This window comes from Gracilinanus agilis, chromosome 3, assembly GCF_016433145.1.
Source record: "Gracilinanus agilis isolate LMUSP501 chromosome 3, AgileGrace, whole genome shotgun sequence".
Taxonomy (NCBI): Eukaryota; Metazoa; Chordata; class Mammalia; order Didelphimorphia; family Didelphidae; genus Gracilinanus; species Gracilinanus agilis.
In genome coordinates this window covers 459,115,347-459,132,911 of record NC_058132.1, presented here as the reverse complement: position 1 = coordinate 459,132,911, position 17,565 = coordinate 459,115,347, and the positions used below count along the sequence as shown (strand labels likewise).

The following is a 17,565-nucleotide window of genomic DNA, read 5'->3' as shown; positions in this document are numbered from 1 at the left end:
GTATACACCCCACCCCACTTAGAATTAAGTGGTGAGGGGGGAGGTCTATGACCCACATGTGCTAGTGAGTGATGAATCAAAAACAAGTGACTGCTCCTGGGCAGTCCAAAGCAAGGTTAAGGCTGCCATTTGTCCACAAAGATCTGGAGGATGGACACAGGAAGAGACGCAAAGAACTATCTTTTAAATATGATGGTAACTTCCTATGAGAGGGATTTTGCCCTTCAAACTTGGCCTTGGAGGACCTCAAGTTTGAGATCTCAGACTGCTTCCTTTTGGATTGTCACGTGGGTGAGTGAAAGGCTGACTGCCTTTCCTTGGCTTTTCTGGAAACACTAGCCTTTGAAGAGGCCTCTTATCTTGGAGGAGGCCTTGTGGCTAGAAGCCTTATTTAATTAACCTCTGTGCCCCCCTCCCCTTTTCTGGGGCCTTTGAAGACCTACCTGGTTCCAACCTTCGGACCAAGCCAGAGTAACTCTCTCTCTCCTCTCTCTCTCTCTCTCTCTCTCTCTCTCTCTCTTTCAATTTCCCTACTTTCACTCTTCCTATTTATAAATAAACTACCATAAAAGTCATCCTGACTTGGATCTTTAATTTGGAATTCTGTAATCAATTCCTGGCAACCAAACCTCTTAAATATTCAGTCCAACCATAATTTTACCCCTTACACTTTTAGGGCAATGATGAACATTTAATTCCAAAACAACTACCAGACATTTCAACATATTTCAATTGCTATTCTATTCACAAATGACTGAGAACAACTGTAATTAAAATTTGTCCCTGAAGAATAAAATACTGTTGGAAATAAATTATTTGTTTTTCTTTTCCCTACAGTATAAGTTGACAATTACTTAAGATGGTTTGCTTATTTTATTCTTTCTTCATTTCACAGTTCATGCAGAATGTGGTCATTCATACAGTACTCTCACTTACAGGCCTCACAGAAATGCTACCCCAGATTCAGAGTCATCTGTGGATCTGCATCCACTCAAAACCACTATTCACAAGCTGTCACCAATATGTATACTTTTACTAGAGAGCCAGAGGATACAATTATTTCAAAGTAAAGGCATTTAATCAAATATCATTATAAGAAAAGTAATGACAGAGCATTCCCCCATATAATTTCAGGCACATTCATGAATACACAAGCTATTAATGGGAGGAAGATATACAGATATCACACATGGGGGACAATTTATTGGAAATATGAGTAAATAGGATACTCAGAGGATCAATTCACTTCCAAAGCTATTGAGCAAAACCAATGTCTTCTAGTGATATGATGATGTACTATATTATATTTTAAATTCAATAAAACTTTGAAAACCTTTTTTAACTTAGAGGCCATAAAAAATTATTTTTTCACTTTTTAAAGGAGCACCAAATTTGTAGTTTGTTTATCCAATTGGGATTAAAATAAGCATTTTGGAGTAATTAGGATTTTAGTAGTTAAGCATAAAGTCAGATTACCCTTAAGGCACAGCTAGAATCTTGGAGAGCATTCCTGAAGGGAATCCTGAGGAGCTTGGAGCCTTTTGAGATCCAACTGCTAACTCATTCATGAAGGTATTTTTGCCTTGGGAGGAAGGTAGTGGATCGGCTTTCTGGGAAACTAGAAAACCGAGTGGCAGTTGAAGGAGGAAACAAGTTGGAGTGTCAGGAATAAGGGTGTGGAGAAGACCAACAGAAAGCAGAAAGAGACTCTGTTTTTACTCTGTGTGACGGCAGATAGAGGCAGGCCATTTTGAGGCCTGTCTTAGGCCCAGAAGCCTAACATGGGCCTGAAGAGCTGACAGTGGCAGAGTGAGAGAACTACAAACTGATTCAAAGCTGGAAGAGAAATATAGAGATAGTAATTTAATTAGAACTAAGAGGATTATTAATTAGCATAGTTTATTTAAACTAGACCCTGAGAATTAGAATAGATTAAGGAGTATTAAGGAGGCTAGCTGGAGCAGGAAGACCATTCTCACTAATCATAAGGTTATGAGTTAAATTTAGTTCTTTTTTAAATGAGGGAATTCCTAAATCCTTTGTTTACCTTTCCTTTCCTACCTTAATCCTTCAAGAATTATTAAATAGGTTTTAGATAGTTAAGACTATCTCTAAGTAATTTGACTCAGTCATTTTTAACTAGGCCGAAACAGCTATATTGAGCCTCAGCACACAACTGACAACCAACCTTTCACCACAATAACAACAAAGATAACAAAGATACTGTATCCCAATTTCCAACTAACAAACCCTATTTTCAATAAAGGTTCCATTTTCCCTTTATAGGATTGTACTCAGTTTTGCCAGATAGTCAAAATTTCTCTATTGTATTGGTTACTTTGGGGAGCATTTGAGGGCTGGGGAGTCTTGGAAACTAATTTATTCTTAATATTTTGCAACACTTTTTTTAAACCATTACCTTCTGTCTCAGAAGCAATATTGTATATTGATTCCAAGGCAGAAGAGTAGTAAGGGCTAGGTAATGGGGATTAAGTGACTTTCCCAGGGTCACACAGCTGAAGAAATGTCTGAGGTCACATTAGAACCCAGCAACTCACATATCCAGACCAAGCTCTCAGTCTACTGAGCCATCTAACTATCCCTCACCCCCTTTTGCAACACATTTTAAGTCATTTTGAAACAATGTTAAACAATTTCCAAAGTGCATTTATTATAAAGCCAGGGGAGCAAACAGTATGATATATTTTTAAATGATAAGGGAAAAATTCAGAGATATCTAGGTGCGAGTAGAAAGCTTTGGAGGAAAATGGATGATGGAGAAAAAATATCATTCCATGAGAATGAAACTGGGAGACATTAAAAAAAAACAAGCCCCGGGGTGAAGTCAAGTTGGAGTCAGCCTAGAAATAACTAATAATGAGAAGTGGCTTTTGCCTAGTGAATGAAATGAAGCTGATGTTCCTCTTAAATGCCAACCAGTTTTGTCTATAACAAAAAGCCAGGTGGAGAATGTTTTTGTTTTGTCAGCAATGAGCAGAGATACATTTTCTCAACATCTATAGGGAATTCAGGGAAATATAATCAAGATTGAACAAATTGTTTTGAGTCTAGTATTCTGAAACAAAAGCATGAACTTCCTGAACTGATCATTTTATTTTATCTAAGCTATTTTATCAAATGTACTTATCTAAATTCTAATGACAACAACCATAATGAAAATTTTTTTAATGAGAGTTAGTTGTGGATACACTTCATAATTAGCAGGAATTTCCTTGTTCTCCTTCTTTGAGTTCTTTTTGAAACATAAGTTTATAAAAAATACAGATTTGTTTAAATAAGTAAATCATGATTTGAATAATCATCAAGTTATTAGCACAGTTTAAACCCTACTGGGATAAGGCTTTATTTTTAGAAATCCAGAAGAGTAATATATGTTCTGAATCTACAAATATATTTCTAGCTTGTCTTTTTTTTAAAGTGCTAATATTCTAATTACTTTGTCAAAAGATTATTTGACCAAGATATTTCAACTCAATCCTATAATTTTTTTAATTTCAATTATTAAGCCTTTATTTTTCTCTCCTTCCTATTCCTTCCCATGGGGAAAAAAATAAAGAAAACAAAGCACTTGTAACAAAAATGTGTCATTAAATAAAATAAATTCCTACATTAGCCATGTTCAAAAATGTGTATCTCATTCTGTGGCATTTTCTTCTATTTATTCATATCTATAGCCTTAGTTTATGTAGTTGTGCTTGGGTCAAACGCCATTACCTTACTCCTGGATGGCGTAGGAAGATCCTGCATGGACATGAGTGTAGTGACTAAGACTAGACATCACTTGCTGCAGAAATTGGCATCATCTCCTGCTATGGTTCAGATAGAGACTGCTAGACTGTAGGTTAGGTCCTTACTGCCTAGCTAATATGCAAAGCCTTTGCCTTGTTTCAGCCAGGGTTCTGAAGCTTCCCTTTGCTAGCCATGGGCCTTTCTCTTCCCTGGATGTTAAGGGTTGTGGGTTTAGAATTTTACTAAGGATTTTTCTGGGGACTCTGGGCTTCTCTAGGCCCTAACACAAGGCCATCTTTCCATAATTTCCCCTTAAACCTCCCATCCCAAATTTATGAGAATGTATTTCAGAATTGTATCTTTGCTATTTAAAAGCTTAAATAGTAAAACACTGTCTCTTATTGAATAAATAGTGACTGCTTCATAATTCAGAGTCTATGCTAATGAAATCAAAAAGGGAAAATTCAGCTTTCAAACTGTATTGCAAGTTGCTAGATCTCAAAATCCTTATTTTAAAAGTGAGCATAATAGTGCCCTCTGCTGAAAGACAACAGTATTTTTAACCACAAATTCTTTTATATAATTTAAAGTCAAACTATACCATATAAATAAATTGTGTTTCATGCAATAATGTATATGTTATGTTGACAAAAATGCAAATACCCCTTGAGATATTTTCATTTCATTCATTCACTCACTCAATAATGTATTTAACTTGCAAAGAATCACACTACATAATCTGCCAGGTAGCTGGTAGATGATTAGTTTAACACCAGTTTGATCATTTTTACCACCTAGGCATGGGACGATGGAAAAGCACAAGGACAATGGGGTAACCAAGGAAGACAGGAGGTAGAACAGAGGTTCATAAAGTACAGGCTCCGCCACCATCCATTTAGTCATTCAGGAATATATCCACTGGGCTATTCTTGACTCCTCTCTCCTTTGCTCCTCCCATTTCTAATCAGTTGTCAAGACTTATTGCTTCTATCTTTACAATACTCTCTTCCTCTCCATTCTCATAGAAAAAACCCTACATCAGAGCCTTGCCCTTTTTGCCTGAAGCAAAGCAGCCACCTGAATCCAGCCTCCTGGATTCCCAACTCTCAGGCCCTCTCCCCCAAGTCCATTTTGCACACAGCCACCAAAATAATCTTCCTGAAAAGACCAAGTCTGGCTGTGTCATGCTTGCTATTGCTTCTAAAATATAAACCCCTCCATCTGGAATTTAAAGCCCTTCACACTTTTTTTTTAAGTCCTATCCTTCTGTCTTAGAATCAATACTATGTCTTGGTTCCAAGGCAGAAGAGCAATAAGGGCTAGGCAACTGGAGGACAGTGCTTCAAGAAGAACCCACTCTACTTGGTACCTGAGATCATCTTGACTCCTGGCATCCTGAGATCATCAGTGGATTGCAGTGAGAATCCCAAAGCCACAAAGTCCTAGCTGTACTCAAGCCTGGCAGGTTCCAGGTTTGAGGCAGAAACCCAGAGACTCCATTTACAGCTCCTTGGGCCCTGTTAGTTTAGATTACTTAGATAAGAGTAGAATAAGTCCTCCCATTGCCCTGTGGTTTTATCCCTTAGTTTTTAAGTATAGAAATCCTTTCCCACCTTTTAGTCTTACATAATTAAAGCTGTTAAGTCCCTTTTACCTTGTTAGCCTGTTACTATACTCTGCTCTAGTGGAAGCTGGGTGACAGTTAAGATCAACTGCCATTCCTGTGGAAATCCAGTAAACTCTGGTCTCTTCACCCTGGTCCAGTCTCTCATAAATCCTAGAGTGTGTTCCCACAAACCACTTAGTTTATTGTAATAACCCTGGTGACCCCATTACCTTACTTATATTTTCCTACAATGGTCACTTAGACAGGGAAGGCACTTAATAAATGTTTGATTGTATTGATAGAATTAGGAACTAGAAAGTAATATTAAATTGTAACTTCATTTGTCAAGGACCCCAGCATTAATCCACATACTACTGTAAACTGATTTTTACTGATGCCTAAATTAAAATATTAAAATTAGTTTGGAAGGCTTTAAAGCTAATTTTCCTCCAGTTCATTCCAGTATTCCTGATCTAGCTTTGTCAGGTCCAGTCTCTTCAGTTCAGCAAAATATCTTCTCTTGTTCACTCTCATCCCCTCCCTTGCTGAGAAGAAACAAAGAAAGAAGAAAATAATGTATGTACACACACACACACACACACACACACACACACACACATATACACACACACTCTTTTTTTCATTTTTTGTTGTTCAATTGTTTCAGCAATGTCTGACTCCTCATGACCCCATTTGAGGTTTTCTTGACAAAGTTACAATAGTGATTTGCCATTTCCTTATCTAGCTCATTTTACAGATGAAGAAACTGAGGCAAATAGGGTTAATTGACTTGCCTAGGGGGTCACACAATTAGTAGTAAATTGTCTGAGAACATATTTGAAGTTAGGAAGATGAGTCTACCTCACTCCAAGCCTGGCACTCTATCTTCTGTGCCACCTATCTGTCTCCCCTTTTTCCTTAAAGTCTTATTATCAATATATAATCCAGTGAAGTCCTTGGAACTTCAGAATTTTACCTTAATGAATCAGTTTCTGGTAGGAATAAGGGAGAGTAGAGTGGGAGAAATATGGGTCACATTTTGAAATGATTTCTCAATGTTACTTTTTATAATTAGAAAAAAATCATTCTATTGTAGTATGGACCTCCCTACCATCTCCCCCAGTGACACCTAAATTTAAGGGATATTTTGGATTATTATGCATTCATTTCCATAGCAAGCAAGCGCCTTGATACTTTCCCCTTTTGAGAAGATACCTTGACTCAAATCTAAACTATTTAATTGCTTTGAAAAATAATAAGGAAAAGTTCTTCATAAGCAAAAGGCACACTCAGATTCCCTCAGCACTTTTGAGAGGTAACATAAGTAGTCTGGCCAATTCAGGATCCTAGGGTTTTGCCCCAGATGAGTTATGCCCTAGACCTCCAAAATGTTTAATTGTTGCTAGCTCAAAGAGATGATGATGTCATCTACTAGCTGTCACCTTCCAGGCTGTTACTATTACAAAGGTCCTGACATGTTGTTTCTGCATTGTTTTACTGCCATCTGCTGGTTCTCCGCCGAACTGCAACTACCTCTTTCCAAAGTAGAATGGTTAAAAGCTCTTTTGTGACTTATTCTGTAGTTTCCCTGCTATTCTTTTCTGAATTAGACCCATCGTTCTAACTCAGCTGGCACAGGAAGAATCTCTCAGGTTAAATATACCTTTTGGATTACTGCTCTTCCTCCTAAGTCAAAATTCTCTAATTTCAGCTACCATCATATTCCTACCATCTCACACTAGGACCAGGTCAAGCATCTCCAAATTTTCATTTAGCAAGGTGAAAGGGTCACAGTCTGAATTCTTTCCAATAGCATAAAATCGCTGCTCTTGCTACACTAGAATCAACTTCATTTTCATGCAACTAGAACATTTTTTTTTCCAAGAGGGAGAAAGCAAATTCGTGGGATTATTTACTCATAATGTCTTTTCATTCATTTAATTACAAACTCTCTTCTAGAGAATTGAAAAAATTTAATAATTACTACAATATTCAAAATACATGTATAGGTTGAAAAGCATGTTATAGTGGATAGAGCTTAAACCCAAATGGATAGAGCTTACACAAGAATATCTAGATACAGGTCCTGCTTCTAAAACATACTGATGTGCTCTGGGCTATTCTCTAAGACTATATAAGGGACAGAAACAGAGGTGACCTACATTGCTACTGCTGCTTCTCATCTAGAGTTCCCTATAACAATATGTAATCATAGATCTCAGATCCTATCACTAATCTAATATTAAGAGGAGTTACAACCTTGTTGGCTGGGTATAATTTCATGTTACCAAATTTCAAATATTACTTCACTGCAGCATGGCAAACTTAATCCTCCCTAATTAATTCCCTATCTGTCTCCACAGAAGCTACTCCCAACCTTTTCTTGTCTCCTTAAACCTCCCACACTTACCTCTTTCCTTTCTCTCAGTTGAGTAACTCATCTATAATTTAGAAAATTGATGCTATTTTGCCATGAGTTCCTACTTCTCACTTCATCTCAAAATCCCTTGATATCATCTCCCATACTTTCCTCCTTTCTCTCAGTCTATGATAATTATGAAGGTTTCTTCTTGATCCTCTCCTTACCAAGACCAATGTGATTTAGGTAGACCTTTGATCCCATCCTAGTCCATCTCTTCCAGGTTTCCTTTTTTTCCTTTCTTTTCATCCCTAGTTTTTAATAAATGTTTGTTGACTTTTCTAATTTTCAACTTTTTCTTTATAGGATTAAAAGGTAAACCAATTACATTAAAAGTTATGCACATCTTTTTAGAAAAAGAAGTTAAGGTTAAGGATTCCTGAGGCAATCAAATGCTGAGATCTAATCCAACAAATACTTCCCCCCGACCCCCAAGGCAATTTCTAACTCAGTGCCTATACTTTAAATCTGATGATGAGAAATGTTCAGAAACATTTTCTCCTTCCATAAGATAAATGGAACCGAGATAAAATGTTTCCCAGCCAATTTCTAAAGAAAAAGTTATCATTTTCCTCCATCTGGTTACAATCCAGATTTCTGGAAAGTGTTCAACAAATAAGTTAAGCTTCTCTCCTGTGCCAGGCCCCAAATCAAGAATAAAGCAGGACCTGCCCCTCAAGGAGCTTTTCCTTATACTGATGAGTAAGAATTTTCAAGTCACGGACGTCGGTCAGGCTTCATGAAGGTCAACTTAAATATGTATTTGGGAAACTGGGCCAAACAAAAGGAAGACTTCTTTTCCTGAGTGACATGACACTGTAGGGAACCCACACAGTAGCCTCCGCGGGATCAAGAAACAGAAGGATCCCCAAGAAGAGGAAAGGGGGCGGGGGAGACCCGTAAATCGCACCGCGCACGCTCCACTTCCAAATCACGCATGCGTGCCTTGGCTCTTAAGGGAGCCTATTCGCCGGCCTCTGATTGGTTGAGCGTCTCTTCCTTCTCGCTAGCCCTCTTCTGCCTTCCTCTCCCATCCGCTGTGAGAAGCCTGGTCTCGGCCGACTGTGACCCCTAAATGTCGTGCCCTCCTGCGGACCGAACTTCCCTGGTGAGCAAAGCCTAGGGTCAGCAACTGGGAGAAAGTAGAACCCCGGGGAGGTCCCTTTGTCTATAATGAGGAGTTGGGGAAGGTGTGGACGGTGACGATTACAGCCTCTCCCCTCCCCAACAGAGCGGAGAGGGTGGGATCGCGCAGTCGCATTCTGGCGTTCTCTACCTATTTCGTGATCCTTGGGGTCCTCGCTGCCCTTGTTTCTATGGAGCCGCAGGGCAGGGGCGTCGCCGGCCCCGGTTTTTCAGGATTTCACCTGCCACGGACACAACTTTGCTTTTGCTTTCATAGGATGCTAGACGTAGAGTTGGAAGAGACTCTTTTTACTGGTTTGGATACAGAGGACTCTTGAGGCAAAGTGCCTAGTTGGAAGGTCTAATGAATCCATTTCCATTGCTCTTGTTGCTAAACCAGGGGTGGATTTAGGATTGAAAAGTAATGGTATCATAGATTTAAAATTAGACCATTCGATCTGGTTGGACTAATTTTACATATGAGGAAACTGAGGCCTTCCAGAGAGGTGATTTGCCCAAGGTCCCACAGGGAATAAATAGATCCTTTAACTCCAGTTCCATGACTCTTGCTACTGAACTATGCTTGGACTTAAAAAGTTGAAAAGTTGTAGCATAAACTTAGAGTTTTCTTTTTTAAAAAAAAACCCTTACTTTCCATCTTGGAATAAATACTGTGTATTAGTTTAAAGGCAGAAGACTGACTGATAAAGGCTAGGCAATGGGATTTAAGTAACTTGCCCAGGGTCATACAGCTAGGAAGTGTCTTGAGGCCAGATTTGAATCCAGGGTCTCCCATTTTTAGACTTGGCTGTTAATCCACTGAGCCAACTAACTATTTCTAAATTTAAAAGTTTTTTTAAAAAGTATTCAAAAAGCAATTGGAAGAGCCATTAAGTTCAGTTGGACTTATTTTATAAATGAGAAAACTGAAACCTAAGAGGCTAAATGATCTGACTCTAGATCCATTGCTCTTGCTGTGGAACTAAACATGGAGTTGCTTAGAGTTGAAAAGTAATAGTAGACTAGGAAACTGAAATCTAGAGAAGCTAAGTGACTAGCCCAAGGCTGACAGAGTAGGATAATAATGCCATTACCTTTATTGCTCCAATCTGAGGGCAGGGAAGACAGTAGAAGCTTAGCCACTATATATAGGTAGATAATTATAGATCTTTGGTACCCTTAACAGTACATGGCCTCGTCCAGTTGGTATGGTGTTCCCTTGTACTAGATACCTGTGCCTAAGTTCCTGAGTCCAGTCTTTTTTATTAAAACATTACACTTTTTGTTTTGACACAGCAGACACTTTACAACCAAAGCAGAATTTCTCCATCAATCAACAAGAATTTATTAAACAGTTATTTACTAGACACTACTAAGCATTTGTGATACAGAGACAAAAATGAAATAATAGCTCCTGTCCTCAAGGAGCTTACCTTCTTAACCAGGAAGGCAACATACACATTTAAGACTATACAGAGTATCTATAACATTAATTCAAAGATATTTTAATAGGGAGCAAACTATCAGGGAAACTACACATAGAAGGTGGCACCTAAGCTGAAGCTGGAAGGTATTCAAGATTATGAAAGGCAGAAGTTAGACAGGCATTCCATACCTCTAAAAAAGCCACTATTAAAACTTGGAGAAATGGAGTTTCATCTGTGTGAAACAGCAAATAGGCTGGATCCTAGAATGCATAGAAAGTAGAAATATAGGAAAAGATTAGAAAGGTATAAAAGACCAGGTTGTAAAGAAATTTCAATATCAAACAGAGAAATTTGTATTTGCTCCTAGAGGTCATAGGGATCTATTATAGTTTGTGTAGTAGTTTCAGACCTGGCTTTAGGAAAATCACTTTGTAATTTCCATCTAAACAACAAACAAAACTGTCTTACTGACTTGATTGCTATAGATAGTACTGTACAAACACAATAGCTTTTCTGAACAACAGGAAGGAAATATGTGTACTTTAATAGTATAGACTTTAATCTTGGACTTTAGTTGCCTTTTAGGGTTTATCTTTATTTACCTTGTTGTAGTCATTGTGTATATTGTTCTTTCTGGCTCTTTTTTCTTTACTCTGTTTCATTTCATAAAAATATTTCTCTGTTTCTTTGAAATATTCATAATCATTCTGTAAGCTAGATTCCTTTGCATTCACAAACTGCAATTGTTAGGCTGTTGCCTTCTCCCCCTCTCCGCTTCTCCCATCCCCCATCATTGGGCATATACTTAGTTGCTAGACTTTGTGCCCACAAATAATGTTGTTATGAATATCTGTGTAAAAATGAGACTTATTTCACTGTCATTAACCTAGGATATAATCCTAGTAGAATATCTTTGTCAACAAAAATGAAAAATTTTGTAACTTTCCTACATAAGACCAAATTGTTTTCCAGAATAATTGGACTATTTCACTATTCAGCTAGCTTCAGAATAACCTTCAGTTCACAGAGTTGTTCCAGTGCTGAATTTTTCAAATCTTATTATTGCTAATTTGATGAAAGTGAGTGATACTCAAACTTTGAAAAAATTTTACTTCTTTCATTATCTATCATTTAGGACAGTCTTTCTAAAAGCTTGGTAATAGGAGGAGGGTACATTTCTCCTTTTGAAAACTGTTCGTGTCCTTTCATCATTTGTCTATTGGAAGTAACTTACGAATTTGTGTATTTCTAGACAGATTTTATAGGAGAGATGTTAGACTTTCATCAGAAATATTTAATGTAGAGATTTTCCCCAAAACTGTGTATATTTTTTCTAATTCCAATAAAATCTATTCTAAATCCAGAGTTCTTCTGACCTGCTCCTTTGGTCTTTACTCATTTTTTCAGTCTAAATTTAGTTTATACACCTTTGGCTCCTTAAAAATATCACTGTTTACTATTCATTCTTTTTCTGAAATAAATTATTCAATTATTTATAATCATACAATAGTTATCACACCCTTCAGCATATGTAGTAGGGAACAATTCACTAGACAGATTTAAATAGATCCTATGAAACATAACTCATAACCACGTATTCTTTTTTTTAAACCCTTACATCTGTCTTAGAATCAATACTCTATATTGGTTCCAAGGCAGAAAAGTGGTAAGGGCTAAGCAATGGAGGTTAAGTGACTTGTCCAGAATTATACAGCTAGGAAGCATTTGAGGGCAAATTTGAACCCAGGACCTCCCATATCTAGGCCTGGCTCTCAATCTGCTGAGCCACTGAGCTGCCCCTGGATAGCATGTATTCTTTTTTAAAACTTCCCTGTATAGACATAGCAAGTAAGAGTCAGAGCCAGAATCCATCCTAGGTCTCTTCTATTAAAAAATACTTCAAGAACCTTTCCCTTGTTTTGACCCTGAGACCAATTACTTGAGGTAAATGAAGCATAAACCTTTTTTGTTGTTCTATCCATACAATAAATCTTAAATAAAAACAGTAGATTATAGTATTGATTATAGAGAAAAAAAGAAAGTTTTCCTGTAAGCCATATTGTTATCACCATTGACAAGGGATAATTAGATAGAGCTTTGGTATACAATAGCTCTAATATATGTGACTTTATCAGAATCACCTTGAGGGGGCAGCTGGGTGGCTCAGTTGAGAGCCAGGCCTAGAGACTGGAGGTCCTAGGTTCAAATCTAGCCTCAGATACTCCCTAATTGTATGTCCCTGGGCAAATCACTTAACTCCCATTGCCTAGCCCTTACCACTCTTCTGCCTGGGAAGCAATACATGGTATTGATTCTAAGGTGGAAGGTAGGATTTAAAAAAGAAGAAGAATCAACTTGAAATTCCCTTAAGGTTTCAGTAATTCTTTGTTAAGTTGGCCTAAGATCAAATATTTTGTGTAAGCTTTCATAGAATATTTTATATTTGCATTGATAATTCTTTATTCGACAATAACCAAATCAAAACTCAATGAATTATAGTATAATCGTGTACTATTATGAATTATATTACATATATAATGTTTGTTCTGTGCTAAAGAGCTTTTATTTTCCTTTTGCCAAGTGCAAGATTTGAACATTCGGAGTGGATCAAAACCTCAACATGTCTCATTTTTCTATCCTTCCAGTAATCTTGTTTTTTTAATTAGCTGTACAGAAGCTATCTCTGTAACTACAATTTGGTGAAATTGGAATCATTTCTATTTTCCTTTTCTTGTGCAAAAGAACAAAATGTCACCAAACTTTAAAAATTAATGTTGAGATCTGGGAAAAAGTATGGAAAAGGAAACCTCCTAAATAAGCTGGCATTCCTTCATTGATGTCAGTAAATTTGTTTTGAATATTCAAAATGCTAATTTTTTTAAAAAGAAAAGAGATAGCTAAGACTTTTAAGCCAAGGTTTGTTTTTCAATAAAACAACTGCAAATTGTTTATTCCAAGTTATTAAATAAATGACGTATTGATAAACTACTGCCATATGCTTTAAAAATTTGAAATGCTTTAATATTCAATATTATAGCTCCCTCTTGTGATAAAAATAATGCTTTCATTAAAAATGAGAAATGTAGCAACTAAGGGTACTCTTCAGTGGCTTAGCACAGTAACTTTCAAATACAGACAGTAATCCTAGTGCAGAAGACAAAGACATATGTCTATTTGACATCTAAAGAAAAAGAAAATCATCATTTTAAAAGATTTTTAAGAGAAAGTGGCTTAATTTGAGGTCAGATCACCTTTTTAAAAGTCAACAGTGTGACTATAGTAAGAAGATAAATTCATTAAAAGGAAATTTTTAGAAGTAAACCTTTAATTTATTGTGAGAAGCAAAAATGACAGAATTATATTGATTGAATATCAGTACTTATAGAATAACTTTTGTACTGTAATATGGCTATTTTGTTAAAGTTACAGATATGACTATGGTGCAAGAATCTAATTTTGTTATGGCTTTCAGACAGTGTTGCCTTTTCATTGTTAGGCTTTATGATCATAAATTGTGGAAAATAGGTAGGGTATCTGGATCTGGTATGCAAGGCAAGATTTAGAGACTAGTGCTGATTCATAATTAGAGGGGTGGGGATAGAGATGGGAGGAAAGGGAACAGTTGAGGTTGTGACAACTAGTTAATATTCAAACTCCAGCTTGGTGGTTCTCAGCCCTTTGTACAGGCATTATATCAGCCAAGTTCTCAGGGCATTTGAGGCTCCTGGCAGTTTTAATAAGGAAGAGAGGCAACTGAAGTCCTTATAGCCACTTTGATTTACTTTCATCATCCATCTTTTATACTTAGATAAGTATGGTGTAAATTTTGTAATGCTTGATAAATAATTTCAACTAAATTGCAAAAATCATCCAGCTCTCTAAAAAAATAGTTCAGTACTAAGGATTATATATACTATATAAGTATTGTAGTATATATTATAATATATGTATATGTTATATGTAATATTATATAGAACTGATATTGACACCAACAAATTGCCTTCTCATCTTTACAGTCATATGAATTAATTGTCCAAGTTATCATCTAGTATATCTTACTTAAATAATTGTTAATACTAAAGATTTAAATTTTTCTTTCTGGTGTTCTTTAGTGCTATAAATCAGATCATTTTGTGTACTAGGTGTCACTTTTTTGTGTCTGAAGCCTTATTGCAGCTAATCATGTTTCATAACTTCTGTTACCAGAAATACCAGTTTTTCAAGAAACATTACAAAGTGGAAAATACTTTACAAAAATAACCATTTCAAGCAATTGAACAGCTTTAATTTTTTCCCCTGAGAATGATCATGAAAACATTGTCCCACTAATATGACTAATTTCTAACTAAGAAAAGTTATTAATCTGCCCCCTCCCCTTTATTTTCAGGAATGAAGATGTCTGACAAAACCAAGAAAAATGTAGCTACCAGAGCTTCAATTATTGAGCAGCTATTGACAGAAAAGAATTTCCAGGATCTTGGAGATCACTTGACTGAATTGGAAACTATTCACATGAATGTAGAGCATCTCCAAGAGACAAATGTTGTCAGAGCTGTATATAGAGTTTTAAAACATTGCCCTATAGTGATTTTCAAAAAGAAAGCCAAGTATTTACTTTGCAAGTGGAAAATACTTTATAAAAATCACCCAGTGAACAACCCTAATTTTTTTCTCAATGACATTAAGAAAAACATTGAACATGTTAATCTAATTCAAGAAGAAAATTCCCCATACCTAAGTCAAGAACAAGCATTAGACATAGTAAATTCTAACTCTGGCTCACCAGCCCAAGATGTTGCAAAAGATGTTGAAAAGGCATTAGACATAGCAAATTCTATCTCTGGTTCACAAGCCCAAGATGTTGCAAAAGATGTTGAAAAGAGTATGCCAGAAAACAATGCTGATGCAGTGGAGGAACATTCAGAAGAGCATTTTGTGAGTCATGACCCTAAATCCATTGGCAGCAAGTCAGCTTGGCAGCAAGATCCCACAAGGTCTAAGTGTGTAGAACTTCTTTATGGAGCTTTAGTTACTTTTTCCACAGACCAACAGAAAGCTGATCGCTGGCAAAAATTGGCAAGAGAAATTGAGGAGTACATTTTTGCACTTTATTCAAAAAATCTCAAAAAATATAAAAATTGTATCCGAAGCAAAGTGTCAAATTTGAAGAATCAAAAAAATCCTCATTTACAACAAAATCTGTTTTCTGGGACCTTATCTCCAAAAGAATTTGCTGAAATGACAGTCATGGAAATGGCAAATGATGAATTAAAGCAATTGAGGGCTTCATACACAGAGTCCTGTATACAAGAACATCATCTTCCTCAAATGGTTGATGGCACACAGACAGATAAAATAAAATGTAGGCGCTGTGAAAAATTTAATTGCAAGGTAACTGTGATTGCCAGAGGGGCACTTTTTCTTCCAAGTTGGGTTCGCAGCACAAACCCAGATGAACAAATGATGACCTATGTCATTTGTAATGAGTGTGGGGAACAATGGTATCACAGCAATTGGATTTGCATATGATTGTGAAGAAACATTAACAATTTTTAATAAAGATAATTTTTGTTGATAAAGTACTTTAGTAATATATTTCATACCTATTGCACAGATATTATATTTTTATTATAACTGCTGAGTAGATAGCAGATAGATTAAAAGGCTCCTAGATGGAGAGGGGTGGCTCACCTTTTCAAACGAATACCATTTTTCTTATACAGGTTTTGGTTATTTTAAATTTTTCTTCATGATTTAACATTATCCAGAGTTTAGAATTAAGCTACCCCAAACATGTAATGGATACTTGTCCATCCAGTTGACAGATGTAGAGACTGAGGCACAAATTTGCCCAAATTTACATGTTTACCATTTTCCTGGCCTGGTTATTTTTTCACTAGGTGTTACTCCCAAGGATTTTAGTTGTTTAGATTAGCTAAGGAAGACCATACCATATCTAAAGAAAGTAAATGATTTGCCTAAAGTAGCATAGCCAGTAAGTTAATTGAGAGTCAGAAGAAACTGAATCAGGCAATATTTTGTAAATGTTGTTTCTTTGTGAGAAATATCTCAGATTTTTCTCTTTGAGCATATGACTCCAGAGATGGAATCTATGGAGATAACCAGAGTAATGGCTTCTTCGCATCAGACATAAGTTCGATTCTTTGCGTGAGAACTATATATTTCATTAGAAATTGATATCCCCTGGTAATAATTGTATCCCTCCAATTCTGTTCATCTCTTATTTTTCTTTTACTTCTCTCTTCTTACTTGCCAGATTGCCCCATGTACCACTAGTTATTCTTCTATTTAGAAGTCATGTGTGCACACATATATGTTTTTTACTATATCCATATGTATACATATATGGCTACATATTTTTGTATGTATATATAAAAGTCAAGTCCAAATTGACTAATGTTAAATCTTTTAAGAATCATAATTTTTTTGAAAATACTTTTATGTGAAATTTTATATTAATATGCCAGGATATGAGCCCTTTTAAAGTATGAGCCTTTTAAATAGGTAAACTTATTCCTAAAGCATTATTGCATGTATGCAAATTATATGTATGTATACACATACATGCATGTGTATATAAAGAGATTTGGTAAAATGATAAAGCTGAGATTTAAACTCATGTCCTCTTGACTCCCAATACACCATCATTTCCAAGGGATCAGGTATCTTGATGGTGCTCATAAGTCAAACTAGTTCAATCACCTCATTTTACAGATGAAAAAACTGAGACCCTGAAACATTAAAATGACTGGCATTGTACCAAACTGCCTCTATTATCTATTTATAATAGAGGAGGCTACGTAACAGTGAATAGAGGACCTGCCTTGGAGAGAAGAACTAATAACAAGCACTTAGGAGGTAACTACAGTGTTTCAAATCCTACCCTGGGCTTTGGGGTTGCAATTAGTCTCTGCTCCCCTTGTTTGCATGCACATATTTAGGTAATGTAAACATACAGCACATATTTAGGTAATGTAAATAAATACAAAGTAATTGAGTTTCTAACTGGACAGCTTGCATTTGATCTGAGCTTTGAAGAGATCTTAGGGTTTGATCAGATAAGGAGTGAAGGCATTCCCAGCATGTGGGGAGGCTTGTTGAAAGGTAGGCAGGGTGGGGATGGAATGTCATATGTAAGGGACAGTAAATAGCATCCTATTTGATGAGAACATGGAGTATAATGGAAATAATGTAATGATAGCTTGGAGAGAGGGGCT

At 36.3% G+C, this 17,565-nt stretch overlaps 1 protein-coding gene across 1 annotated transcript; it reads left to right on the top strand.

The window, feature by feature from the left end:
• Positions 1 to 8,796: 8,796 nt before the first annotated feature.
• TCEANC (transcription elongation factor A N-terminal and central domain containing) lies at positions 8,797 to 15,902 on the top strand. The gene is made up of 2 exons (XM_044666964.1): positions 8,797 to 8,883; positions 14,715 to 15,902. Exon 2 carries the CDS (start codon positions 14,717 to 14,719, stop codon positions 15,854 to 15,856), a length of 1,140 nt encoding a protein of 379 aa, XP_044522899.1. The 5' UTR covers positions 8,797 to 8,883; positions 14,715 to 14,716; the 3' UTR covers positions 15,857 to 15,902.
• Positions 15,903 to 17,565: the final 1,663 nt, after the last annotated feature.

Coding starts and splice junctions, on each gene's coding strand:
- TCEANC (XM_044666964.1), top strand. CDS start 14,717: ATGAAGATGTCTGACAAAACCAAGAAAAATGTAGCTACCAGAGCTTCA.